This window comes from Saccopteryx leptura, chromosome 6 (assembly GCF_036850995.1).
Source record: "Saccopteryx leptura isolate mSacLep1 chromosome 6, mSacLep1_pri_phased_curated, whole genome shotgun sequence".
NCBI lineage: Eukaryota > Metazoa > Chordata > Mammalia > Chiroptera > Emballonuridae > Saccopteryx > Saccopteryx leptura.
The window spans coordinates 37,411,978-37,439,372 of NC_089508.1; the positions used below are offsets into that span (position 1 = coordinate 37,411,978).

A 27,395-nucleotide genomic window follows, 5' to 3' on the forward strand; every position below is an offset into this window, starting at 1 on the left:
TGTCATTAGGGAATGAGGCTAGAAAGTCTTGAAATTCTCATGTCCTCCTTAGCGACTGGTCGCCAAATAGATTTGGCGGGGCAGAAATCAATAAAACCATTGCTTTAGTCCTCATATCCCCACCCCAAATCCAGCTGCAGGCTTCCTTAGAGAAAGTGCTCCCTTCTTTTACCTGAGCGATTATGTTCACAGGAAATAGAGACTGCTCAGATGACAGAAAAGTAGGGAAATGGTAGCTCAAATTGAAAGGAGTCTGGATCTGGGTGATTCTTTTCCCAAGCTGTATTCCCATCTGATTCTTAATAAAGAGGCCCCTTCTCAATAAAAATTTCAAAAACATGTGTAACTACAGCACTTAACTTACATCTATACTTAGCTAACAAAATTAAACTCATGTGTTTAGACTCATGTGACGCTCACCTGAAGCTACACCCAAAATGATGAATCTCAAATAGGCTTTCCCATTCAGACTATTTTAAGTTGAAATTGGAATTTTTTAAACTCAGAAATTTTACATGTTTGTCAGGGGGAAGGCTGCATTGCTGGCTCAGAGGAAGGTCTGTGATTGTCTTGCTTTTGCCCTCCCTGAAACCTTATAGCTGCTGATTCTCTGTGACTCACACAAAAACTCTAATGCTGTGCAAGTGTCTTTAATTCTGACATTTGAGGGTTGATAATAACCGTGTTCCTTTTCCACAATACGCTGGGAGAATCTTATTAATGCCAATAAAGCATGTCTTTGGTCTTTTGAAAAAATAGTCTTTAATGCCCTTGGAATAACAGTTACAAGCCCTCTTTAAAATGAAGCATGAGGTTATTTTTATGTACACGTTAATTTAGGGTGTCATGTTCAGTAAGGGACACGCAGAGCTGGCTGGGCATCATGAGACCCCCAAAGTGGCTCCATCTGTGTTCCTACCCCTAATGTATCACATCTGGGAGCCAGGAGTCCTCCTTAAGAGAGGAGAGAGGGCCTGACCAGGTGGTGGCGCAGTGGATAGAGCGTCAGACTGGGATGTGGAAGACCCAGGTTTGAGACCCTGAGGTTGCCAGCTTGAGCGCGGGCTCACCTGGTTTGAGCAAAGCTCACCAGCTTGGACCCAAGGTCGCTGGTTCGAGCAAGGGGTTACTTGCTCTGCTGAAAGCCCATAGTCAAGTCACATGTGAGAAAGCAATCAATGAGCAACTAAGGTGTTGCAACGAAAAACTGATGATTGATGCTTCTCATCTCTCTCCCTTCCTGTCTGTCTGTCCCTATCTATCCCTCCCTCTGACTCTCTCTCTGAAATTAAAAAAAGAGAGAGAGAGAGAGAGGAGAGAGGGATCAGTGAGGCAAGGACTGGGGATGCTGAGGTGGACATTTGGGAACAGAAAACACGAATAAAACCCACACCCCTGTTCAATGCAGTCTGTTTTGGTAGGCGAGAAAGTCACCTCTACCATAGTTAAGTGCTTGGGGCTTGTGTTGGGACAGTGAGTGATGACTGAGAATAATACTGGGTGGCACCATTCTAGTGTTTCAACCCATTCCTAAGAACTTCCCTCAGGATTTTTTTGTGTGTGTGTTAGAGACAGAGGGACAGATAGGGACAGACAGGAAGAGAGAGAGATGAGAAGCATCAATTCTTTGTTGCTGCACCTTAGTTGCTCATTGATTGATTTCTCATATGTGCCTTGACTGGGGGGCCACAGCAGACCGAGTGACCCCTTGCTCAAGCCAGCGACCTTGGGCTCAAGCTGGTGAGCTTTGCTCAAACCAGATGAGCCCACACTCAAGCCAGCTACCTCGGGGTTTTGAACCTGGGTCCTCTGTGTTCCAGTCCGACACTCTATTCATGCACTACTGCCTGGTCAGGATCCCTCAGGATTTTTTTTTGAGAGAAAGAGCTGCTTCTTAAGGAAACTTAGGGAGAAAAGCAAGAGGTAGTCAGGGCTTGCTAGAATGTGAGAAAAGACTACAGTATCAGTAAGGGTCCTGACCAGAAACAAATGATACATGCAGTGGCTACTGAGGAGAGTTTGAGCAGAGTTAGGGCAACCAACAAGGCTATGAAACACTTCTAAACTCTTGTTTAGAAGCAACGGGCAACCGTAGGCTGAAGGATGGAGAAGAGGAAGTGATCATCAGGTCCCACAGAGAACGGAAGGAGAGGGATACATAGGAAGATGTAGCCATCACCAGCTGAGCCCTGGTGGGGATGGAGGTTGTTGGCAAATACCCCCACCTCACTCTGCTCCTGTGCCTGCATCTTCTGCCGAATCAACTGGGAAGGCAGAGAGTGAGGGAGCCCGTTGATTCAGTCCACACATGTTGGCCTCCTGGGAAGCAGGGTGCAGAGGGTAGAGAGTGGATCTGAGGGACAAATGGTTGAAATCCAGGGAAGTCCTCTTTCGGCAAGCTTGGCCGGCCTGCCCCAGGCGGTACTGTGGGAGTAATAAGGCACGCAGTAGCATCACAATGACTAAAGACTTCCCTGTGATGAATTAGGATGGGATACACATGGAAACTCAGGTACTGGCTAATACAATATCGACAGCATTTGACAGGTGTGGGAATTACGGTGATCACCAACTGTGGGGTTAGTTGGTTAGGAGCACCCAGAGCACTGTGGGCCTGGTACGCGGTGTGAGAGCTGAACTGGAGAGGTTCTCTGCTCCCGAAGCTGGAGGGCCGGTGGTGCTGGGACTCAGGCCTGGCCGGGAGAGCCGCTGCATTGTTGAGAAAGCTGGACCCACCACGCTAGCCGTCTCATGTCTGTAAGTTAAGGGCTTCATGGGGCGGGAGTGGGACACAGAGACCTGGAAAGGGGACAACGAGTGGATGAGGTTGAGGTTCCCTCACAGAAGGGGCCGCTCCTCCTCGTGGGAGAAGATCAGCATCCGTTGCTTGGAGACCAGGCTGAGGCCCCGTCCCAGGAGAGGCCCCAGCCAATGGACCACTTGCCTCCTCAAACACTGCCAACAATTAGGGTCAAGTCTCAGGATGACTGGGGTGGGGACTGGCTTTTTCTGAGGTGGGAGGAAAGAGATTCTCCATTGAAGCTGCCTCACAACTTGACGAGTGTAGACAGGAATCAGTAGAATGGGCTTGGGAAGGGGTCTGCAGGTGTCAGACCAGGCGAGAGAGGGGCGGGTGGCAGAATATAAGACTTTATTCACATGGGGACATTCTCCCACGACTCAGGACCTAACAGCCTTACAAGGATCTTGTTCCTAGGTGCTGTTGGATAACTCCTTAAAGCTCAGAGAAAACAGTAGCTTATGGTAATGAAGAGAAGATGCAAGAACTGTCTTGGCAGAGTATTTGAGGGCAAAAGGCTCAGAAAAGTGGGTCTTCTAGAGTGGACTTATTGCACGAGACCAGAGAACTCGCTTGGCAACCAGACCACTGTGATCTGCAGGGTCTGTGGGGCTGTTCCTAGTCCATGGTATTAAAAACACTTCTACAATAGGCCTGACCTGTGGTGGCGCAGTGAATAAAGCGTCAACCTGGAAATGCTGAGGTCGCCGGTTCAAAACCCTGGGCTTGCCTGGTCAAGGCACATATGGGAGTTGATGCTTCCAGCTCCTCCCCCCTTCTCTCTACCTCTCTCCCTCCTCTCTAAAAAAAAAAAGAATAAATAAAAAAAAAAAACAAAACACTTCTACAATAAATACAAATTATAATCAGAAAAGTTACTCATTAAAAGGAGGAGACTATCCCTGCCAGTGCTAAACTCGAATCTTCTCACATTTCTCTCTTCCCCTCACTTCCACAATCTTTACTAACTCTAATTGTGCAAGGCACTGTCTTTGGGAAACAAAGATATAAACATTGCAACCTTTTATGGATTTCTGACTATAAGCAAGACCTTTTGCGTTAATTTTTTGTAATTCTTGTGTCAATCACACTCAGAGGCATTGCTATTACCATTCTTCAGATGATGAAACCGAAGCTCAGAAAGGCCAGGTAACTTGCCCCAGTATAGACAGCTGATGGACAGCACGCGCCAGGTTTCTCTGACCCGGAACCAAACTTTCCATGGGAGCACGATGCCTTTTTGGAGTGCTCCTTCCAAGTCATCCCTGCCTGGAGAAGTCTTTACATTTATTGATGCCAGACTCTCTCTCACCATTGATTAGCATGCTTGCAGTTTCTTCTGGAGGTCTCTCAGTGAAGACCTGAGTCACTTGATGGAGATTGCAATTCTTTTCTAGTTTCTTGTACAACCTCTAGGACAGGGGTTGGGAACCTATGGCTCGTGAGCCAGATGTGGCTCTTTTGATGGCTGCATCTGGCTCGCAGACAAATCTTTAATAAAAATAATACCAACGTTAAAAATATAAAACATTCTCATGTATTACAATCCATTCATTTCCTACCTCTCATGTTCATGGTTGCGGGTGGCTGGAACCAATCACAGCTGTCCTCCGGGACAACACCAAATTTTTATTGGATAATGCGTAATGTAAACGGGTTGTTGTATGGCTCTCACGGAATTACATTTTAAAGTATGTGGCGTTCATGGCTCTCTCAGCCAAATATGTTCCCAACCCCTGCTCTAGGAAGACGATGCTTTGCTGTTGTTGCTCAAGTTAAAGCTCCCATTAGGAGAGACAGAGGGAGAAAAGGAGTGGAGCCTCAAAGGGAAATTTAAAGAGGCAGCTGCAGAGATGAAGGTTTGTGAGCACTAGCAAGGGGATGATGGCCCAGAGCCTTTTAGGGGGACTCTGGATAAAACGAACTCCCAGCAACTTCTTACTCTTGGAAGTATGTTGATTTTGCAATTAATAAACGGTAAGGAGATGGTGAATTTCCCTGATTTTTTCCCGCTTGTGACAATATTTTTTTTAAAGGAAGAATATAGATTCTCACAGCTCATTCTACTTTGGGGTTTATTAGATCCATTGATTAAAACAGCAATTCCCATTTCCCTTCATCCATTGATTAGAAAATGAATGAGGTACCAGGAAGGTACCAAATTCTGCTGCAGTGACCCAATTGACTCTACAAAATAATTAGATTTTTAATACAATAAAAAGCATCCCTGAGATAAATGAACTGTATCTCTAACTGAAAATAATGTAGCATTGGTAAAACAAACTGTCATTTCATTAAGTTTTCCAAGGGGGAGTTCTTGCCTCCCTCGTTCAAGAGATGTTTTCTTAAAAATAATGTGCGCCTTATCCTTTTTGGTTTTCTTCAACACACTGACTTATTAAGAAGTAACCTTTAAACCATTCTTTTAGCAAATTCCGCAAGTTTTATTGAAATTTTCTACTGGTGAAACAGTTTACTGGATTTGAAGAGTTTTGATCCTTATTTGCAAGATGAGTCTTCTGGTATTCCTTTTACCATGATCCTCCTTTGTTTTAATGAATGCGGTTGTTTGGCATTGGAATGAGGAGATCTAGGCTTAATGGCTAGTTGTTGTTATCCTGGCCTGTGTGAAGGGAGTGCTAATGACCTCTGAGGAGGTGATACGTCTATTAAAGAAACCATAGGTAGAGAGAAGATGAGAAAAAGAGGAGTGTGCGAGCAAGCACTGTGATTGGTAGGGTAAGGCAGAGACTTGCTTCCAATGCTAAAGACGTCAAGGGATTATTCGATTCTCTGTTTCAGGTCCTCATTATCAGGAGTAAAGTAAACATTTCCTAAGCTCTTTGACTTTATATTTGACTTGAGGTTCCTCCAGCTGTGCCATTTCGTTAGCAGACTGAATAATTGAGTTAACAGAAAAAGGCTTCGTTATACACAGAATCAATTACAGAATCAATTGTTAAAAAATTGGGGCTGCAGGCCCTGGTTGGTTTGCTCAGCAGTAGAGCGTCAGTGTGTGGAATTCCTGGGTTCAATTCCTGGTCAGGGCACACAGGAGAAGCAACCATCTGCTTCTCCACCACCTCCTCCTTCACCTTCCCTCCCACCATCTCCTGGAGCCACGGCTGGAATGTTTCGAGCAAACTGGCCCTGAGTGACCTCCATGGCCTCACCTCAGGCGCTAAAACTGCTCAGTTGCAGAGCAATGGAGCAGCAGCCCAAAATGGACAGAGTGTCACCTGCCCAGTAGGGGCTTGTCAGGTGGATCCCAGTTGGGACACATGCAGGAACCTGTCTGCCTCTCCACCTCTCACTTAAGAAAAAAAAATTGGAGCTTCTGCCCTGGCTGGATAGCTCGGTTGGTTAGCACCATCCCAAAGTGAAGAGGTTGCCGGTTTGATCCCAGTCCAAAGCATATACAGGAACAGGTCCATGTTCCTGTCTCCTTTTCTCCCGCCCCTTCTCTCTCACTAACATCAATAAATAATAATTTTTTTTAAATTGGGGCTTCTGGAAAGTCATTCAAACCCCCAATACAACCACTTCCCAAAAGTAAACCAACCAGCCAAACAACATTCCCCAAAAGAAAGAAAAAGAAAACATTTTGTTTTAACAAAGAATATCAATATTACCAACATGAGAATGGTAACTTCATTTATTTATTTATTTAGTTGTGATGTTGAAGATAGGATTTCCAGCAAGGAATAAATGTAAATATCTCTGAGTCACAAATAATATTATACAACTTAAAACCATTTGAAAGAGCATCTATTCACTTAAAATATACTATATACACATAATAAAGGATATAGGGACATCATAAATAGTCATTATCTTGAGGATGTATACATGCAGAATTATGCACTTAAAATATAAATTTAATCCTGTTAGTTTGCAAATTCTTTCTACAGGAAACATGAGCAGATCAATCTTTCTGGGCCTTACTGTGTTTATTGTATAGATTCCTGATACATCTACAACATGTTGAGGTATACCTTCAAAGGAAGGTGATCTAAGCTTCCAGGATGCTTATTACTATTATTATTATTTTTAGCCACGGAGATAGAGAGAGGGAAAGATAGGGACAGACAGGCAGGAAAGGAGAGAGATGAGAAGCATCAATTCTTTGTTGCAGCACCTTAGTTGTTCATTACTGCTTTCTCATATGTGCCTTGACCAGGGGGCTCTAGCACAGTGAGTGACCCCTTGCTCAAGCCAGCCACCTTGGGCTCAAGCCAGTGACCGTGGGCCTGAAGCCAGTGACTTCTGGGCTCACGCCAGTGACCATCGGGTTATGTCTATGATCCCATGCTCAAGCCAGTGACTCCATGCTCAAGCTGGTGAGCCTGCGCTCAAGCCAGCGACCTCAGGGTTTCGAAACTGGGTCCTATGCATCTCAATCTGATGCTCTATCCACTGTGCCACTGTCTGGTTAGGCAGGCTGTTTCTATTATCATTATTATTTAAATTTTTCCACTTATTTAAATGAGAGAGAGAGGAAGGAAGAGAGAGAGAGAGAGAGAGAGAGAGAGAGAGAGGGAGAGAATCATCAACTCACGCATCAACTCACCCACTCTATCTAGTCAATTCCATCCAGTTGTGCACTCTTTGATTGTTTCCTGTTTGTGCCCTGACTGGGAATGAACCCATGACCTCAGCGCACCCGGATGATGCTTCATCCACTGAGCCATCTGGCCAGAGCCAGCTTCTAGGCTGTTTTAAACTTCCATCTTCCATTTCCCTTTTGGAATCTGCATATCATAATAAAAATATTTTGGGGGACAAATGTTACTGAGTGGAATTAAGACACCAGCATTTTAAAATATGTTGGAAATGTTTTTAAGAGGAAGATTTTGTTCAGCTTTTGGGTTCTGCTTGAGCAAGCTTAGAGGCTAATGCTGTAACATCTCCCCATTTGAAACCTAAGCACCAATTAACGAGAAACAGAGTCCAACGGAAATCAGCTGCAAATTTCAGCATTAACAAAATCCAAGCCAACTTCAGGACAGTGCCAAAAGGAATCAAGGTAGCATCAATTCCCTCAGGCCAGTCTCTATGCTGTAAGCTGCAGACAAGGGTGGTGGGGGGGGAACAGAAGCAAGTGGGCTCTGATCAGAGGGTTTCCCTTCTTTAGCACTTAATTATTTCAACGGGCTTCATTCAGCAGAAACACTTTTATTCAAATGAAGGGAGGCTCTCAGATGTGTTGAACTCGGATTTCACATTACTGTTGCAGTAGAGGGATAGTGAATCAAATCCCCTGGTGGTGCAGTGGATTGAGTGTCGGCCTGGGACGCCGAGGGCCCCAGTTCGTCCTTCTGATATACCTATTATTCTTATGTTAGTCTTTTTGATGGAGTCAGACAACTCCTGTAGGGCTTTCTCATTTTGTAAAATTTTTGAATCTCTCTCTTCTTCTCTCTGTTGTGCCTCAAGTTGCCTGTCTTCTATGTCACTAATCCTACCTCCTATCTGGCCTGTTCTATTAGCTAAGCTTGTTACTTCGTTTTTCAGTTCATGAATTAAGTTTTTCATCTCTGTTTGATTTGTTTTTATAGTTTCAATTTCCTTGGTAATATATTCTTTGTGTTCGTTGAGTTGTTTTTTGAGCTCCCTAAATTGCCTTTCTGTGCGAGGGCCCCAGTTTGAAACCCTGAGGTCGCTGGCTATAGTGCCGGCTCATTGGCTTGAGAGGAGGGTCAGTGCTTCAGTGTGGCATCAAGGTCACCGGCTTGAAGCCCAAGGTTGCTGGCTTGAAAAAGGGGTTACAGGTTAGGCTTGAGCCCCTCACCCCCATCAAGGCACATATGAGAAGTAATCAATGAACAACTAAAATGCAGCAACTACGAGTTGATGCTTCTCATCTCTCTCCTCCCCCCCTTCATCTCTCTCTCGCTCTAAAACAAACTACAAGTAAATGGACTCTTGAAGAGAGATTGATTATTGTCCAGTTTTCTTGCCCTACTTGTTTCTTACGAAGAAGATAAGATCGACTTTATTCTATGGCCTGGGGAGGAGAGTGAGTGTGTGGGTGTGCAGGGCTGTGGCCGGCTGTTGGAGGACAGGCAGTCCCTGGTGTAAGAAACTCTTTTTTGGCAGCTTGCACCAGTGGTTATGAGAAAAAATCAGGGATGTGTTTGCAGTAATGAAAATAATCTTTTGTAAGACTCTGTTTTTGCATTTGTTTAGACCCTTCCGAGAATGCTAGCCACTTTGGGCAGCGGAGCTACTCCCAGTTGTAAAAGCTGTCCCAGTTTTAAAGCTCTTAGGTTTAAGGCAGTGGTGGGATTCAAATAATTTAACAACCAGTTCTCTGCCCTAATGACCGCTGCAAGTATAAAAAAAACGATATACCGAAAGGTAGTTTATTATTTTCATACATTTAACACTTAAATAAGAACAATAAAAGAGGTATACAAAACTGGATTATGTTATAATAGTTTTAAAACAGTAATGAAAATGTATTAAATAATACCTGACAAAAAAACAATAAAACTGTTATTTGAGTTATTTCCATATTGCTTCTTGATTGGTGTCCTCACTTGCAATGTTTTTACCTATGGATGGAATGAACATGACTACAGGCACTTAGGATACTGTGTTGCACAGATGAATGTTAAAAAAGAGTAAGGAATGTGAATTTGTGATTTCCACATTGGGCGGCTGCCCAGGCACCCACCTTAGAGAGAACCCTGATTGCAAGCGCCAGTTTAACAACCGGTTCGCCAAACTCAACCAAAACTTAGGTATCGGTTCTGTTGAACCGGTGTAAACTGGCTGACTCCCGACACGGGTTTAAGGGTGTTTTGGACACATGTGGGCTCCTGTAGCCTAGTGCAGGAAGGAAGAAACCTGGTGGAAATCGCCACAGTCAGAACTGTTGCCAGTGCAAAGGGCTGCTGCTGCAGGAGGCAGAGGCGGCCTCTACAGAGCGGGTGATGCCTTACGGACTGTATGTGGGCAAGGACCTCTGGTCCTTATTCTGCCATCTTCAGGTCAAAGGAAGTGGTTATCCTGTGCTCTTTCTTTATTTGTTTTGAAGGTAGGTATGATTTGCCTTCAGAATGTCTTTAGCAACAGTGGAACTTGAATTAGGCGATAAGCTTCAGTGTGTGTGTGTGTGTGTGTGTGTGTGTGTGCGCGTACGCGTGCTCGCGCACGCATGTACATCATTTAAAGGACTCTCGTACACAAGGTGGGGTGTGGGCAGAGAGAACAAAGCGTGGTTCCTGGTGATGTTTAGTAAAAACATATTAAGTAAGTGACTATAGCTCTGTCTGAGCTCAGGGTGATACACACAGAAATCTGCGGAACACCCTGCTTAGGGGACAAGCTGTTGGCAGTCGATCCTTATTTGGCATCAAGAGCACTTTGTCTTAATGAAGTGTCATCGAAAGTTTTATGCCTCAGAAATTTGTTTTATTTTCATCTTATAACTTCATGCAGTATGAATCTTTCTTATTTCTTCATGGAAAATCATTCTAAGGGAAACTTTTTTTTCCCTTATAAACACTAGAAAGATGTTCAGGACAGAAGTCCTTCAGAGAATTAGCAGATTGCTCAAACCAGATGCTGCTTTTCTCTTTTGATTCCAAAATATGCCTTTCCCTTTTCCGCAGCTGGGTAGCATATGACAAGAAAGAAAAAGGGCTTCCGAAAACCTTTTTACCCATCCAGTAAATGTGAACAACTAAAACATCAGCCTAAGGAATGCCCAAAGTCAAGTGAAGCTGAGGGTTTCTTCATCAGGCAGCTCCACATCTGGGTGTAAAGACTAATGATGAACTTGGTTCTCAAATTTTTATGTGCACACAAATCACGTGGGCGTCTTATTAAAAATGAAGACTTGGATTCCTTAGGTCTGAACTGGGCCTGAGATTATATGGCCCTAATTAGCTCCCAGGAAATGCTCATGCTGTGGGTTCCTGGACCACACTTTGAGTAAAGGGCTAGATAATTTCCCTTCTAACAGAGGCCTGGGAAGGCAGTTTCCTGGAGGAGCTGCTGGAGACACCCGCAGATAACCCAGAAATGAGAGTAGGAGAAAAGACTAACAACTTGAAATTCAGAATATGGCACAAAATAAATTGCAAGGCTAAAGAGTGTATGAAATAATATTCCATTAATTATGATACGTGTACACAGAAGAGTCATCACATAAGAAGCAAATTGCAGAAAATCAGTTGTGAGCAGGTTGGCTGTCCTTCCCTTGTCATATCAATCAGGGAGAAACGTAGACTGTTTCAGTTGGGGTAAAATTCTGCTGAGAGGTACTTACACAGTGTTTACTCAGAGAAAAACACATTTTTTTGAGAGAGAGAGAGAAAGACAGAGAGACAGACATGAAAGGAGAGAGATGAGAAGCATCAATTCTTTGTTGTGGCTCCTTAGTTGTTCATTGATTGCTTTTTCATATGTGCCTTGACTGGGGGGCTCCAGCCAAGCCAGTGAACCCTTGCTCAAGCCAGTGACCTTGGGCTCAAGCCAGCAACCTTAGACTTCAAGCCAGTGACCTCTGGGCTCAAGCCAGTGATCATGGGATCATGTCTATGATCCCACGCTCAAGCCGATGACCCCACACTCAAGCTGGCGACTTTAGGGTTTTGAATCTAGGTTCTCTGCATCCCAGTCCAACACTTTATCCACTGCGCTACTGCCTGGTCAGGCACAAAACCCAATTTAAGCCAGGCGATGAGAAGAATGTAGAATTTATTTACATTGTGGCTGATGGCTCTTCTAGGGAGAAAAAAATCCAAATCCTTAAAAAAAAAACTGACTTAAAAAATGGTAGGTGGGCCCTGGCCGGTTGGCTCAGCGGTAGAGCGTCAGCCTGGCGAGTGGGGGACCTGGGTTCGATTCCCGGCCAGGGCACTTAGGAGAAGAGCCCATTTGCTTCTCCACCCCCCCCTCCTTCCTCTCTGTCTCTCTCTTCCCCTCCTGCAGCCAAGGCTCCATTGGAGCAAAGATGGCCTGGGCGCTGGGGATGGCTCCTTGGCCTCTGCCCCAGGCGCTAGAGTGGCTCTGGTCGCGGCAGAGCGACGCCCCGGAGGGTCAAGAGCATCGCCCCCTGGTGGGCAGAGCGTTGCCCCTGGTGGGCGTGCTGGGTGGATCCCGGTCGGGTGCATGCGGGAGTCTGTCTGACTGTCTCTCCCCGTTTCCAGCTTCAGAAAAATACAAAAAAAAAAAAAAAAAAATGTAGGTGGTGACACTTTTTGGTGTGGATTTACAAAGCTGCCACAAACATATAGCTCTGCCATGAGGGAGGATTTTTTTTTCCTCCAAAGAATTACCATAAATTCAAAAGACTGACTTGTGTAGGATCCCTGGGAGGCTTGTGCTACTATGGTTTCTAGGTGGGACTCAGTTCTGGGCCTTGGGGACCCTGTCCTCAGATTGCTCCAGACATATCCCCTAAAACATTGGTCAGAACCTATTCATCAAGGATAACTATATCGCCTGGAAGGCTTGGAGGTTGTGGCTGAAAATGCAACAACATGACTTCAGCTAAATAGCGTCAGGAAGTTTCTGAGTCACCAAAGAACTGAGAACAAAATTAAATTACCAGGGTAGAACATGTTTAAAACATATGCACAAAACAACTCTGGATTGTGATATAATATTCCCGAAGGAGAAAAATAATAGATTGTGACCAAGATTAATCATTCATCTTTAACTCTAATTTCCTGCAGTGGAAATTGAAAGCCAAGAACTGTTGTTGAACTTGCCTCCCACAATTCAGAGATGAGCCAAACCCTCCTTGACTCATTCCTGCCCTAACCCAGAGAGCTCTCTAAGAGGCAGGGCCAAGCCTCTGATGCCTGGAGTGCCTGTAGAGCTTGGTGATTTAATTTCCTTTCTGGTCTTTGTTGGCCATCGAAGCACCATGAATTGTTGCTTTATCTCATATTTTTGTACTCCATTATTGCTGTTGTATGTTTTAAATGAAACATTTCCATTTAGATATATTTCACTGAAGATGATTAAATATCATCCATACAAGGAACTGTCCAGATATCCCAAAGTCATCCTTTTCAGGTTTTAAGTCATGTTCTTTCTCAAGGAAACTTTCAAAATAACTTACACTCTTGGTAAGTTTCTCTTGACTGCCTGTTCTGCGTTAGTAGAAAGAGTGTGAGGGTGATAACCTGCACTACTGTTAGAGAGCCCCCACCCCCTTGTTACCCCCCCCCCCCACATAGTATCGTTCAGCATTTCATCCATTTTTAATGAATTGTGAGGTGAAATTATCTAGGACTGTCACACAATTAACCGTATTGGTTGACTCTGCTGAAATACTGAGAAATGCGGAATGCTCTTCACATTAGCAGTCCTCTATTCCCTATGCCTCAGGAGACCAGGCAACAAGGAGGAATTCTCTGGGAGAACTGTCACGTGTGTGTTTTTACCTTGTGTTTGGTTACAGGTTTCTCTCTATTCTCCGAATGTGTCCTTTAACAAACTACTTAATTTTCTTTTAGGAAACTCGGTTTACCTGATCTGCTCTTTTCCTCTGTGTTCCTAATGGTCCTTGAAATAAAAATATTTTGTTGAGTTTTCTGATTTGTACTGGGCAGCCTATTCATTGACTCTTAAGAGAATAGCTGGTGACTCATGGTTTTCTCAGTTGAGAGAGAATGCACATTTTGCATTCCGGCATTTACCTAGGGGTAGATTTAAAACCAAAGATGTCTGTGGTTAGATAATCATCTCCAGCATGGTATCAAACATTCCTTTAGAGCAACACTTCAATTTCTACTCTTCCATCACTTTGGACTCATGGATGAGTTTGCTTCTGTGAATGCAATACTGCATCTTTAAAGGCTTACCTCAAGTCAAATATTTCTCCCTGAAATCTATCCACTTTGCAAGATTATTACTCACAAGAACTTAACACTAAATAATGACATTTTGGCTTCAAATTCTTGGTTTAACTTTTTAAAAAAAATTTCCTAAAATTGTGAATGTGGGTATGATAGCTTCTTTACTACTGTTTAAGTTTTATTTCCTTATTGGTGGTTCTATGAAAATTGTGTATGGTTATATCCATTTTGTCTGACACTTAGGGACCAGAACCTTTCAAATGGACATCATGATCAGACACATTGTTACTAAAGTCTCATGACTAAAACTCCCTTCTTGTCATATATGTAAGGTTTACTTTTTGATTTCTCAGTTTAGTGCTTGCTGGGTTATAGTTTCTGTAGTTATTGTAGTTATTCAGTGACTGTTCTTGGACTATAAGTTTTCTAGGCAGAAACTAACCCAGATTTCTTACTACTGGCATGGCTTTTGTCTTGTGTCTCAGTATTTTTGTGTTTCTAAAATAGCCCAAATAGTCCATCTACCAACCAACCAACCATCTGATTGAAAAAAGGAATCTGACAACTAGTTATTTGAACCATCAGAGTGGGATTATGTTGTGGTATACTGTGCAATTGAATTGAGATTATATTACATTGTACACTGTGGATTCCAGGCACATCATATATCAATAAAATTTTTGTCTCTAAGCTAATACTACTAGTTTGATGGATTGACTTACTTATAATGGCCTAAGTCATGTGTTAGAAATGTGGCTGGGAGCTATAGGAAAAACAGATGCTATTCTAGTAATATACCTACAGAAGTCCAACTTAGTTAGGCCCTGACTGATTGGCTCTGTGGTAGAGCATTGGCCTGGCGTGTGGATGTCCTGAGCTCAATTCCTGATCAGGGTACACAGGAGAAGTGACCATCTGCTTCTCCCCTTACCCTCTCCCCCTTCTCTTTCTCTATCTCTCTCTCTTCCCCTCCCACAGCCAAGGCTCCACTGGAGCAAGTTGACCCGGGTGCTGAAAATGGTACCATGGCCTCGCCTCAGGTGCTAAAATGACTCTGGTTGCAATGGAGCAACACCCCAGATGGGCAGAGCATCACCCCCTAGTGGGCTTGCTGGGTGGTTCCTGGTCGGGAAGCATGTGGGAGTCTGTCTCTGCCTCCCCGCTTCTCATTTAAGAAAAATACAAAAAAAAAAGTCCAACTTAATATATGTGGTAATGATATAGCATGGAGTTGAAGGGCAATGGATGGGAAGTAGAAACGCTGAGATCTGCCCCAATTCTGTCACAAAATGTCTTCTTTAACACATCTAGCCTTAAGTTTCCTCATCTGTACAATAAGGAGGTTGGACTATAGTTTCTGAGGCCTCTTCTAGCTCTGAAAATTTAAGACTCTACTGTTGAATGGAGATCAGTTGTCCTTTTTGACTTTGAAAAATGGCATAGACCATTAAAGGACCCTTCTTCAGATTTCTATGTCCCTTTTTATCTTTGGTTTCAGGATATAACTGTATTCAATCTTATGGCAAAAATATTTTTAAGTGTGTGAAATGAACTACATCTCACCATGAAATGGATAAGTGATGTATTTGGTGCAATGCCATTAACTTATGAGGTTGCTTTGTTTTTCATTATTTTATTGAATAATTAGCTCATAAGACCTCTAGGAGCCTGTGCCCCACCCTCACACAACCTGTGTCTTTAGGCTCTAGTTCCAAGAGAAAGAGTGATCTTCCCACTGTGAACCAGTTAATCCCTGTGGCCCACTAGGGAGGCAGTTGCCTGGGGAGCCGTAATGTACACATCTGGACAATTCTCCTTGGCCAAGCAAACATATGGTTCTCAATCTTTTATCCACACCAGTGAAAAGTGAGGTGTGGCCCTCTAGCAAGATGTAACTATGCAATAATGTAACAAAACTGGCTAACAGTACTTTGTTTATTACAGGACTAAATGCTCATTATTGTTTGCAAAGGATGAATTCATAACCTCTGCAGAGTTACGGTTTATACAAGATTTATTTCCATTTACAAAAGCAGAAAATCCTTGTTTTCTCGTCAAGCTTTGACTCACAAAACTCCGTTTACTTTTAGTTTGGTGTGTGTGTGTGTGTGTGTGTGTGTGTGTGTGTGTGTGTGTATTTAAAAGAATGTTTAGCAACTAGATGGAGGATGAAGGGAACAGAATTTAAAATGTGGAAGAAGGGAAAACACATTTCAGAAATTGTAAGAAACAAACAAAAACCCAAAACACGGACAGGGTGTCATGGAAAGTCTTAACAGAAAAGACCTGCACCATAAGCTTCTGTTTTTACGTGCTTTCTCCAGGAGCGGAGGGGCCTAGATAGACTGGGTTTTTCTAACAGAAGCAGTGAGAATCTGGAAATTCCTAAACTAAAATCGGTGTAATTTCATGTTGCAAAGAGGCATTTTGCTTACGCAATTGAAATAAAAAATAAAGTGCCTACCTGGGTGTTTCTAGGGTAATTGTGAGAAAATGAGACTAATTAGGAGCCTTCTCAGTCTGTAATTAAAAGCTGGGAAGTAACTCACTCTGTGCTAACAGATCCCTGGGTATTTGGAAAAGTCATACAGAAAGGACACAGAACCTTCTTGGGGGCTTTTACTTCCCCAACGCCAAAGTCCCTGCTCTGCGGAGCACTTCCTTTTGAAAAGTGAGGATAAATGGGTCCAGAGCTGGGTACTCACAGATCTAGCCCCTGACTACACATATGGGACAATGAGTATGGGAAACAGGGAGAGGCAGTATTCTAGTACCATTTGGAAAATGTCATTGAAATGGAATGGGAGCTTACACGGGGCAAGCTGAGAAGTACAGCTGCCTCCCCCCCCCCCCCCCCCCCCATCAGCAGGGGTTAAGTTCCAAATCCCCCTAGTGGATCCTTGAAGCCAAATTTGTTTCCTATGCATAGACAACATTTCACATAAAGGAAGCGCTTTACGGCTTCTCTTTGGCAGATCTGAATTGCCAGCATCACTACTCTCACGCTTTGGGACCCTTATTAAGTAAGATAAAGGTTGCTGGGACACAAGGCACTGCGATACTGGCCAGTTGATCTGATAACTGAGATGGCTACTCAGTGACTAACAGGCAGATAGCATGCCTTGCAGATACGCTGGACAAAGGAGTAATTCATGTTCCGCGTGGGAGGGAGTAGGTGGTGCGAGATTTCATCACAATACTGAGAACAGCACGAAATTTTAAAATTATGAATCGTTGTTTCTGGAATATTCCATTGGATATTTTCAGACTACAATTGACCACGGGTCACTGAAACTGTAGGAAGGGAAACCACAGATAAAGGGGGAGGGGGCAACTGTGCTTTCAGTAGAAGCAAGAGGAAAAATTGAGGTGCTTTGCTTAACTTTTGGGGACTTTTAAATGCTTTTTCATGCCCCATGGCCAGACCCTTTGTTTAGGCCAGGTTACTATTGGGCATGGGAGGAAGTGTGAAATCAAGGGCGATAAAGGAGACACACGGGGAGGGAGGGAGTAGGAAAGTTCACTCTGCTGAATCAAGAATATTTGAAAATATGTCTGCTGTATTCTCCCCCCCTCAATCAATTTTATTGAAAAGCAAAAATGTCACTTTCTTAAACACAGTTCATTCCTCATTTGCCATGACATATATATACAGAAAAAAGAAAGCTACGCATCAATGCAAGCATTTCCAGGGGGGATGTGAATCTTTGGCAAAAATGTAACCTGCAACAATTTAGATAGCATTTTCTTTCATCCAGGTTCAAAAATCATGGCTCTGAAATTTCCAAAAGTTTTAACATTTTCTTGTATCTTCTTATAGCCAGGCATTCAGAGGTTTAAGCTGGTTCTAATAGCTTTGGTAGCAACAAGCTAAACATAGAAATGAATATAAAATACTTTGTCTTTAGGCTAATTTGGTATGATTGTAAGGCCTGAGTAAACTGGTATATTAGTAAATTTCTTAAAATTATACAGATGAACGTAAGACCCATAGGTAGAATAGCAGGTTCAGAAGAAGAGGCTAGTATTGTATCCCCGTGTTCTGTAAAAGACGTCAAGTAAGGCCACCAGTGCAGGATCCCAGTGCCTTTTTGGGTTTCCTGCGATGATTTCCTATCAGTTTCACGTTCATGGGAGGGGAGAGGCAAGACAGGCTTTGACTTGGTTTCCAACGCGGTCAGCAGCGGCCCTGGCTGGAACCCCGGCTCAGCAACCTCATGGAGTGTGCAATGTGGATGCTTCCGGCTGGCAGGGAGGACGTGGCAGTTGGCTAGCTAGTGGGCTGTGCTTGGGAGGGCTCACGAGGACGGAGAAGAAGCCTCTGTGTGAAGGGACTGCCTCTCTGGTCATGCCTTCCTTCTTGGCTTGAGCTTGGTCGCAGAGGGTGGCTGCCGTTCTCGCTGGCAGGTGGGGTGGAGGTGGGTCGCAAGCTGCCTCAGATAATGGAACAGCAGCTGTGACACTCAGAGCAATGTTTCTTCTTTTTCTTGGGGTGGAAAATGGTGAGGATGGCTTCATCAAACACCGCTTTGAGACCTTTCTGAGTCAGGGCCGAGCATTCCAAGTAGCACTGTGCTCCGATCTTAAACACAAAAGAGAGGGAGGCGTGAGCGGCAAACAGAGAGAGAAGCGCAGGGTGCCGGCCTCTGCCCAGCCGGCTGCCGCTCTGCCGCGGACGACAGCCTGGGGGCGAGCGGGATTACGCTTGCTTTGTTTTGCGTTCCATTTTGCCTCTGCTATCATGATATTTTAAAAAAATAGATATTTGCTTACTTTCTGCCACTAACAATAATGTTCATGGATCAGTTTTGGCCAGCAATAAATTCTGAAAAGGAACCATAGCCATTTATTCCTAATATAAGAATGTAAAAATATGGAACTTAATAGAGGATTCAAAAGGAATGATATGGTTTCAATATATTTTGTAAACAACAGGGAGACCTGATGTTGGTTTTAGCTCTCACCTGTACGTAGAGTGTGTAAATTTGGTATAAGTAACATGTATCCATCTCTGTCTGTAAGTGGTAAGGCAAAGTGTCAAGCATACAGAGAGCAGATGATTTGGTTTTACAGGTCATTTTATTTATTTATTTATTTTTGACAGAGACAGAGAGAGAGAGTCAGAGCGAGGGATAGACAGGGACAGACAGACAGGAACGGAGAGATGAGAAGCATCAATCATTAGTTTTTCGTTGCGCATTGTGACACCTTAGTTGTTCATTGATTGCTTTCTCATATGTGCCTTGATCACGGGCCTTCAGCAGACCGAGTAACCCCTTGCTTGAGCCAGTGACCTTGGGTCCAAGCTGGTGAATTTTTGCTCAAACCAGATGATCCCACACTCAAGCTGGCGACCTCAGGGTCTCGAACCTGGGTCTTCCACATCCTAGTCCAATACTCTATCCACTGCGCCACTGCCTGGTCAGGCTACAGGTCATTTTTGAATAAAATGCACTTCCAATAAGGTATCTCTCAGCAAGGTAATATCCAATTGATGTTATTATTTGGTTTTAAGATACTTTAAAAGGCATATTTTTAAGCAGTTAAAAAACCCACAGCATATAAAAATAGAGTGTCGGACTGGGATGTGGAAGACCCAGGTTCGAGACCCGGAGGTCACCAGCTTGAGGGTGGGCTCATCTGGTTTGAGCAAAAATACATCATAAAATGTATTTATTGACAGAGGCACCCTCCTTGTCAGTAGATAGTCTGTGCATATTTAAATAATAAAATATTTTGTGTTTGCTTAGGGCTTTATTTTGAAGCTTTTTAATGATTTCATACTATGGTCTATTTGATAACCACCAAATCCCGATGAGAAATATTGAAATTCAGGCCAGAACGATAGGTCCTCATTAGAAAAACTGTAGGACAGACCAGGCCATGTTTCAGAGTCAATTTCATGAGATAATTCACGAGAAGGACACCCCGAGTTTTAGGTACTCCCCAAGTCAGTATGAGCCAACAGTTTGATGTGGGCCTTTTAATATGAAGGACGTATGGAGAAATGCTTCTGTTGTAGCCTTCACCTTATAAAAATAACTTGGAAGAATTCAAAGAGGTTCTGAAGAGGGTGTCTGGATGGTGCGCTGGAGACCATATCAGGGCAATGACTAGGCCAGAGTAGCAGAACCACATGTGGGTCAAGGCCATAGCTTATGCAAATGAGCAAAGTGGGGCTGCTGCCAGAGGACAGGGACAGGGGGAGGTGGGACCGTGGCAGGCTGCGAAGTGCCCTCCTTCCCCAGAATTGGCAGTCTTGCTCAGCTTTAGACAATCGTTGCCACACAGGGATGGTGGTTCACTGCTGCCCAGCTTTGTATTTTTCGAGAGGAGTTGGACATTTAGATTTTTAGTTAATAATTAACAATTTAAAAAAATACTCTGAGGGCCAAATCAAAAACTGATGTGGGATATCTTTGGCAGCAGCCAGCCAGTTTGTAATGTGTGGACTAAAGAAATTTGTGGATCAAAGAAATTAGAATAGAGTGGGAACAGCAGAGAAGGTAACGTGAATTAAGGATATTTGAATAGAAAACAAAAGAAGTAAACCCAGAATCTGGGTCTCTTTTCTGCATGTCCTTTGCCTTCTTTTTTAAGCGAGAGACAGAGAGAGAGAGAGTCAGAGAGAGGGATAGATAGGGACAGACAGACAGGAATGGAGAGAGATGAGAAGCATCAATTCTTCGTTGAGGCACCTTAGTTGTTCATTGATTGCTTTCTCATATGTTCTTTGACCGGGGGGCTACAGCAGACCCCTTGCTCAAGCCAGCAACCTTGGGGTTATGTTTACAACCCCACGCTCAAGCCAGCAACCCTGCGCTGAAGCCAGTGAGCCTACGCTCAAGCCAGTGACCTCGGGGCTCGAACCTGGGTCCTTTGTGTCCCAGTCTGACACTCTATCCACTGCGCCACCACCTGATCAGGCATTCTTTGCCTTCTTTTATGACAGTAACTGGAACCTTTATCCCTTAGCTTCTCTGCAGGAAGCTGGTCAAGCAGAAAATTAATGAAAAGAGGTTGTTCATTCATTTGAAAACCCACCAATATAAAAACTGAGCATGAAATAAAATTTTTCTGATTGGGTCCAGATATTAGGTACTTTTTCTGGAAAAGGGTGCAAAGAATGGTTACTGTGGGAGCTAAAAGGAAAACACCCAAAGAAAGGCTATTGGATCCTGAAGATCTATCTTATGACTTTCATTTTACCATGGCTTGGCCTGTGGTTTAGAACATCACTTTTTTTTTTTTTTTTTTTTTTAAATAATGGAAAACAGTTAGATACAAGAGAGGGATAAAAGGTAGAGAAAATTTTGCTAATAATGTCATGAAATGTCATTTGTTCCATTTTGGGATTGTGTTCAATGCTTGATATGAACACGTGTGAAAAGCACACTACTCTTGTGAACGTGTCAACTGAATGAATATTTGTAATACGCTAGCTCTTGTCAGTCATCCTGCAAAAAAAAAAAAAAAAATACTCAGGAAGTTCTGTGGGCCATTCTTTCTGGAACACCTCCCCACTAATGATCACGAGCCTCAGTGGATTCTGGAAATCACAGGAGAGCTGGGCTGAGTTCAGCTCACACACGAGGTTCTAGACAGTTTGGTCCTAAAAGACGGGCCAGTGCACTCCTCTCCTCCCCACAGTGCTGCTGACAGCGTGCTGGGTCACAGTTTGCCTTTTGATGGTGCAGGAGGAGCCCAAACTTGTCAGTCCTGACTCAGACATTCCTAAAGATAATGAAATAGTAGATCAAGGAATTACTACGCAATTGGATTACTATAACATTATTTTGTACTCATAGTTCCAGGAAAAGTAGCAAGTTGGGATTTGAGAAATGTGTGTGAAAAACAGAACAGTTAGAAGGTGAGTATTATAAACTCTGCAGCAGGTGCCTTGAGGGTCAGAGAGAAGAATTCATCCTGGCGCAGGGAGAAGTCACAGCCATGTTATAAGGACTGCTAAAAAACAGTTTTCCAGAAAACCTTCTAAAAAACAAAAAACCCATTTGCACCCTCAAAGATGTGACATGGAACACTGTCTCAAAGAAATGCAGCTTTTCTTATAGCAGCTGCTTCCTCTGCCTCTTGCAGCAAAGTGACCTATTTAGAAGCAATAGCCAAATATTTAGAAGCAATCTGTAAGAGCTCAGGATTTGCAGATCCTTGGTTCGATACACGTTAGCAATCTAGAACATGCTTTACCAAAATAATTTATTTTCAAGAAAAAGATAGAGATTAAAGAATGTAAACTGGGAGAACACTTTTCTAATAACCTTATAATCGCTATAGTTTATTGTCCCAATGCTGGGAAATTTATCAGAGGTGTGCAGAACACACACGTAGCTGACAAGAAGAAATTAAAAACAAACAAACAAACAAACCCACAATGACTAATCAAGTGGAAGAAAACTTAGTACTTCTTTCAGGTTGCCCTTGCAGAGGGGGGGACAGGTTACCAAACAAGATCATGTGTAACTGAAGGAACAGAGGCAAAGAGGTTTTTCCAGCTGTGGGAGTATCGGAGAGGGCACACAGATTTACTATCTATAGTTCGCTGAGCTAAACCTCGTGTTAAATTGGCTAATGTAATCGTCCACAAGGACCTTATAAAGTAAGTCTATTACCATCCATCCTCATTTGCAGCTCAGAAAACTGATGCCCAGAGAAGTTAGGTAACATCTCACAGGCCACACAACTAAGAAAATGGCAGGGATTTGAACTCGTCTGCTGTCTCCAGAGCTAGTCTTAACCACTCTCTTAGGCTGTCTCGAGGCAATGTAGAGAAATGTGGCTGAAAGAGCAAAAGTAATGAACAAATGGAGAAGGAAAGGAAAAGTAAGGCATTTCCTATAAATGGAGAGAAGAGAAGAGGTTAGTGGAATGAACAGAGTAAGCTGGGATCTAAAGAAATGACTACTAGCAGGGAAGTTCTTTATCCCTTATTTGAGAATTAGAAAAGGTACACAGAGAGGGCCACTGGAGAGCCACGAAAAGGAAAGAGGACCAAATGGCTTGTATGAGAAAATCCATCTGCACAAATCAGTGTTATGACCAAATTGCTGAGAGAGGAAAAACGTTTCTAAGCTGGATGGATTTGCTGTTGATTTTTTTTCAAGACTATAGAGAAGAGATTGCCAACACAAGGATGGATAAAATAAATGCATTGCTTGAGTGTAGGTAATATGGAGGGGTGGGGATTGCGGCAAACTGACGGCTGCACAGCTTGTCTAAAAGACCATTTAGAAGTTGTAGCTGATCTGGAAATGCAGGCTAGTTTTTCCAGCCTGGTTTTTCTTAGAAGCCAAAGATATGTATATTTATGTAAAGTTTCCAAATTGTTCAATGTTGGCCACTAAATCACATAAAAAAATACCTGTGTGGACTGATCAAAAGATTTGGAGGTGAAATTTGGCCCACCACTTGCCACTGTGCTCCTCAGGCTGTACAGGATGCCTTTACACATCCTGGGCCCCGTTTGAAAGTTTTCTTCCGGTACCCTAACTCTGTCCACCTGACAAATATCCTTTTCCTTTAAACCTGGCTCAGATGCTGACTGATCCAAGACATTTTCTCTGAATCCTTCTCCCCTGAATGGATCCATCACTCCCTCCTCTCTGGTACCCCCCACAAGTGTTGTATTTAGTGCTGTGTTTATTCAGGCGGCATGCTTTTGTTTGCCTATCTCCTCTTTTGGCCTCTGTGCCTTTTGAGGGCAGGGCCATCTCTCCCTCATCTCTGCGATGAAGGAACAGGTTTCAGTGACAACAGGAGAGAAAGGAAATGGTTGGTGTAAAAAACCCCGGGGGGTCACAGTAAGCTTTGCAGTCAGGAGGGGAGGATGAAAAGACTACAGTTGAATAACATAGCTGAACACTGATTACAGGATTTTTGCAGCAATTTTGCCCCTTTAAACCCCACCAGTGCCTATTATAAATCCTGCAAGAAACAGGTGCTGAAACAAGGAAGTGAGAACAACAATAAAGAAGGCACAGGGTGAAGAAGATGGCAGGAGAAGGCAAAAAGAAGCCAAAGACTGAAGAAAGGAAAAATGCTAAAGTGTTTTTCTTATCAATAAATACCTTAGGACAGGGCTCGGGAAACTTTTTGGCTGAGAGAGCCATGAATGCCACATATTTTAAGATGTAATTCCATGAGAGCCATACAACGACCCATGTACATTACACATTATCCAATAAAAATTTGGTGTTGTCCCGGAGGACAGCTGTGATTGGCTCCAGCCACCCGCAACCATGAACATGAGCGGTAGGAAATGAATAGATTGTAATACATGAGAATGTTTTATATTTTTAACGTTATTATTTTTTTTAATTAAAGATTTGTCTGCGAGCCAGATGCAGCCATCAAAAGAGCCACATCTGGCTCGCGAGCCATAGGTTCCCGACCCCTGCCTTAGGAAGTCTGAACTTCGAAAATTATGTTTAGGTTGTGTCAGATGGAACTGGACAAGAGCATGCACGAAGAATGATAACCTCAGAGCTAAAGTTGACAAGCTCCTGGCACATAGTGCGTATTCAGTCAATTACTGTTGAATAAATCTAGCAATACGGACATAAACAAATGAGTGAAGAATGGGAAAAGTAGGCTGAAGACTTGAAAAACACAATGATGAGAAGAAGAGGGAGGATCAAACAAGTCCAGGAGTAACAATGAATGTTTATTATAAATTGATACAAAAGATTTATGGAAATGTGGTTGACTCTGAAGTATAAAGAATTGTAAAATATGACTGATATAAAGATGTCCTTTAAAAATGAAATGCCATTTGAGAGCAAAAAGAGATAACAGATCAGCAATGCTTTGGAAATTGAAAAGTACTGAACGAAAGGAATTGGATATGAAACATCTGCACTGGCAAAGTGTTTAAGTTATGGGGAGAATACGCACATGAAAATATGGGCTTCAGTGTATAAAAAAGAAGCACCAAGCCTAAGGTTTCTTTTCCAGAGATGGGGGGTAAAAGCCCACTATCATACCTCAGCTCTGCCACCTTGTATGGTGTGACTTTCCCCTGAGTCTCAGTTTCCTCTCGGAAAGTGGAGATAATGACATGCACACCTCAGGGGTTTGCTATGAGGATTAATTAAGACGAGGCATGTAAAGCTCCCGGCACCGAGCCAGGCATACACACTGCAAACACTCCATAAATGCCAGCTGTTTTTATAAACGACTTGACAGGAAAGCCAGGGAGAAGAGAAACTTAAAGCATCTCTATAATTACACGAATTGTGATGAAACAAGTTAAACTCTTGCTTGGTTTTCTTCTAAATTGGATTTTGTTAGCAAAACACGATTCTCTTCTGTATCTGAGAGCAGTTGCTAGGAGAAACAGGCAAAAGGCAATAAAGCGGCGAACTCAGCCATTGTTCCTAAAATAAGTATGAAATGAGATGGGAGGCTTTGGAACGTGTTCCTTTCGGAGGGAAAAGACAACTTCCCAGATGAGAGGTCAGGCTAGGATGTTGATGATGGTGGGAGATAGGCTTCCAGCAAGGCGAACAGAAACCACGCTCCTGCAAGAAGCTGGTGCTGAGCCTCGCGGACCTGCCTGTTGTGAAAAATGTATAGCTGGGGATCAGATGCCATTAGTTATGGAGGGATATATTTATGCACCTTCATAAGTTGATTGCAGCTTGAGGAAAATATTAGAAGGACCTATACACATGTACCCATTTTACAGGTTGGAGGAGACAGTTTATGCAATGGTCAGGTGCACAGGTATGATGTCCTCGGAGCTAGAATAGAGTGTTTATGTTATGATCGGCTGCATGAATCAAACACGGGTATCTTTCTAAGACTCTGTTTCCTCATCTGTAAGATGAGACAAATGCTCTCTGCTTAGGAGAGTTACCATGCGGCTGAAGTGAGGCAGAAATGGTAAAGTACATAGCATACCAAGAAGTCCATGAAAGGCTCCTACTGGTAATTCTGACATTACTATTCACCGAAGCAGGAAGCATTCAGTCTCTTGTGTATTTGTGAGATGTCTTCATGTATCACACCCATAAACACATAATTTTATTAAATTGATTTCTATTCAAGTATATTGTACTTAGTTTTGGTACCTATAAAAAAGTTTTTATTTTATTTTTAATATTCCTATTTTTTATTTAGAAAATTAGATTTAATGGGGTGACACTGATCAATAGGAAAGTTTTAATAAGAGAAATGCATACACTTCTGTGAATGAAGCATTTGTAGTTAATTTATTCTCGACCAGTTTGAAGGAGTGCCTTCTAACTCTGCTTGGGGCGTGCATTTTGCAGGGTTAGTTTCTTTAGAAAGTAAAAGAAATGTCTGAAACTTCTAGCCTGGGTTGATGGATTTGTGGCTAAATCAACAAAGGGAAGATTCAGGTTATGAAAAATAATTTATAATCCTTCCCTTGCATGAAGTACCTCATCCCCTTTGTGTATTTTTGTGTCTACTTTTGCACACATCTTGGTGGTAATTGGGGGACAAAGATTTGGTGTCTAGCAAATAATCTTTAAAGTACCCCCCCCCCCCCCAATCACTATTCATGATAAACTCTCAGGAATGAAGACAGGTCTCTGAAAACAATTCCAGCTGTGAGCAGGTTGCTATTATCTGAAGCTTGGATTCTCCAGCTAGTTACCTTTTGGTCCATGTTACCCTTCTAGACGCTGTTTGTGACATAAGCCAGACTCTCTAAGTGGCTATGCATTATGTGGTGAGAAATATTGAACAAATATAACCCTGCCAGATGCTTTACCTAAGTTTCTCCCAAGAAAACCACAAAATGCCTTTTATGAGGTCATTTAAGTGAGTTACACCGATAATAAGCGGTGAGATTTACAAATACATATCTAATGACTCTCTTTATTCATACTAAATATGGCAAGTGGATACTGTAGAGGTTGCTAAATCAAATGCTAAGTGCCCCAGCTGTTTGAAATTCACCAAGTTTCTTTCTTAATGAAAAACAGATAATGCTGGCTGACAAGAACGCTATCCAAATGGTCCCTTCTGGCCTGACTGGAGCAGAAGGGAGACTATGAAGCAGAGAGAAGATTCTGAACACAATGCACTTGAAAAGCAAAAGCCTACATAAGCGCACACATTCCAAAGCATCCGCCAAACTCTGATCAGCATACATTTAAAATTCGATTAAAATCTGACCGTACCGCTTTTGCAAGCTTCACTCCGTGCTCATAGGTGAGAGGTTTCTCTTTCATATACAGCAAACGGGCCAACGTTTTGGGGTCATCACGGAGATCGATCTGGCAAAAAAACACACGTGATAAACTCATTCTTCTTTTTAGGCATGACCAAGTATTTTAAACTGTGGCATAATAGAGAGTCCCTCCCAATCCTGCCCTTGACCATCCATGAAGTTGCCAAACTTCCTTTAAGGAAGTACATACACATGCCTAAAAATTAAGGTGACTTCTTTGTAAGTGTACACATCAGGCTTTCCTTGTCCTCTCCCCTCCAATGCAGTTACCCGGGGAGCTGAGAACTTTCTCTAACGATTCTGTGACTGTCTCATAAATTTCTGAAATTTCCTACTTATTTCTAGGGCCTTCTTATAGGACATACAAGATAATAATACCTTACAGTATTATTGGTCCCAAATTATATTGGTCCCAAATTATATTACTCATTATTAAATAGTTTATTTCCAGGCAAAAGAGATATTGTTTGGCCTTTCTACACCAAATCTTTCCCCTCAAAGGGATGAAGATCTGCCACCTGTGAGGATACTTGAATGACCGTCCTGTGGGCTCTGA

At 42.9% G+C, this 27,395-nt stretch overlaps 1 protein-coding gene across 1 annotated transcript in view; it reads right to left on the reverse strand.

Annotated features, from left to right (window-relative positions):
- Window positions 1-15,616: 15,616 nt before the first annotated feature.
- RHOJ (ras homolog family member J) overlaps window positions 15,617-27,395 on the reverse strand; it is an 86,067-nt gene continuing 74,288 nt past the window's right edge. The window contains exons 4-5 of the mRNA XM_066342513.1: window positions 26,790-26,885; window positions 15,617-18,202 (exon numbers count right to left, since the gene is read on the reverse strand). Coding sequence (XP_066198610.1) covers window positions 18,056-18,202; window positions 26,790-26,885 — 243 coding nt within the window. The 3' untranslated portion in view covers window positions 15,617-18,055. The remainder of the gene's footprint in view (window positions 18,203-26,789; window positions 26,886-27,395) is intronic.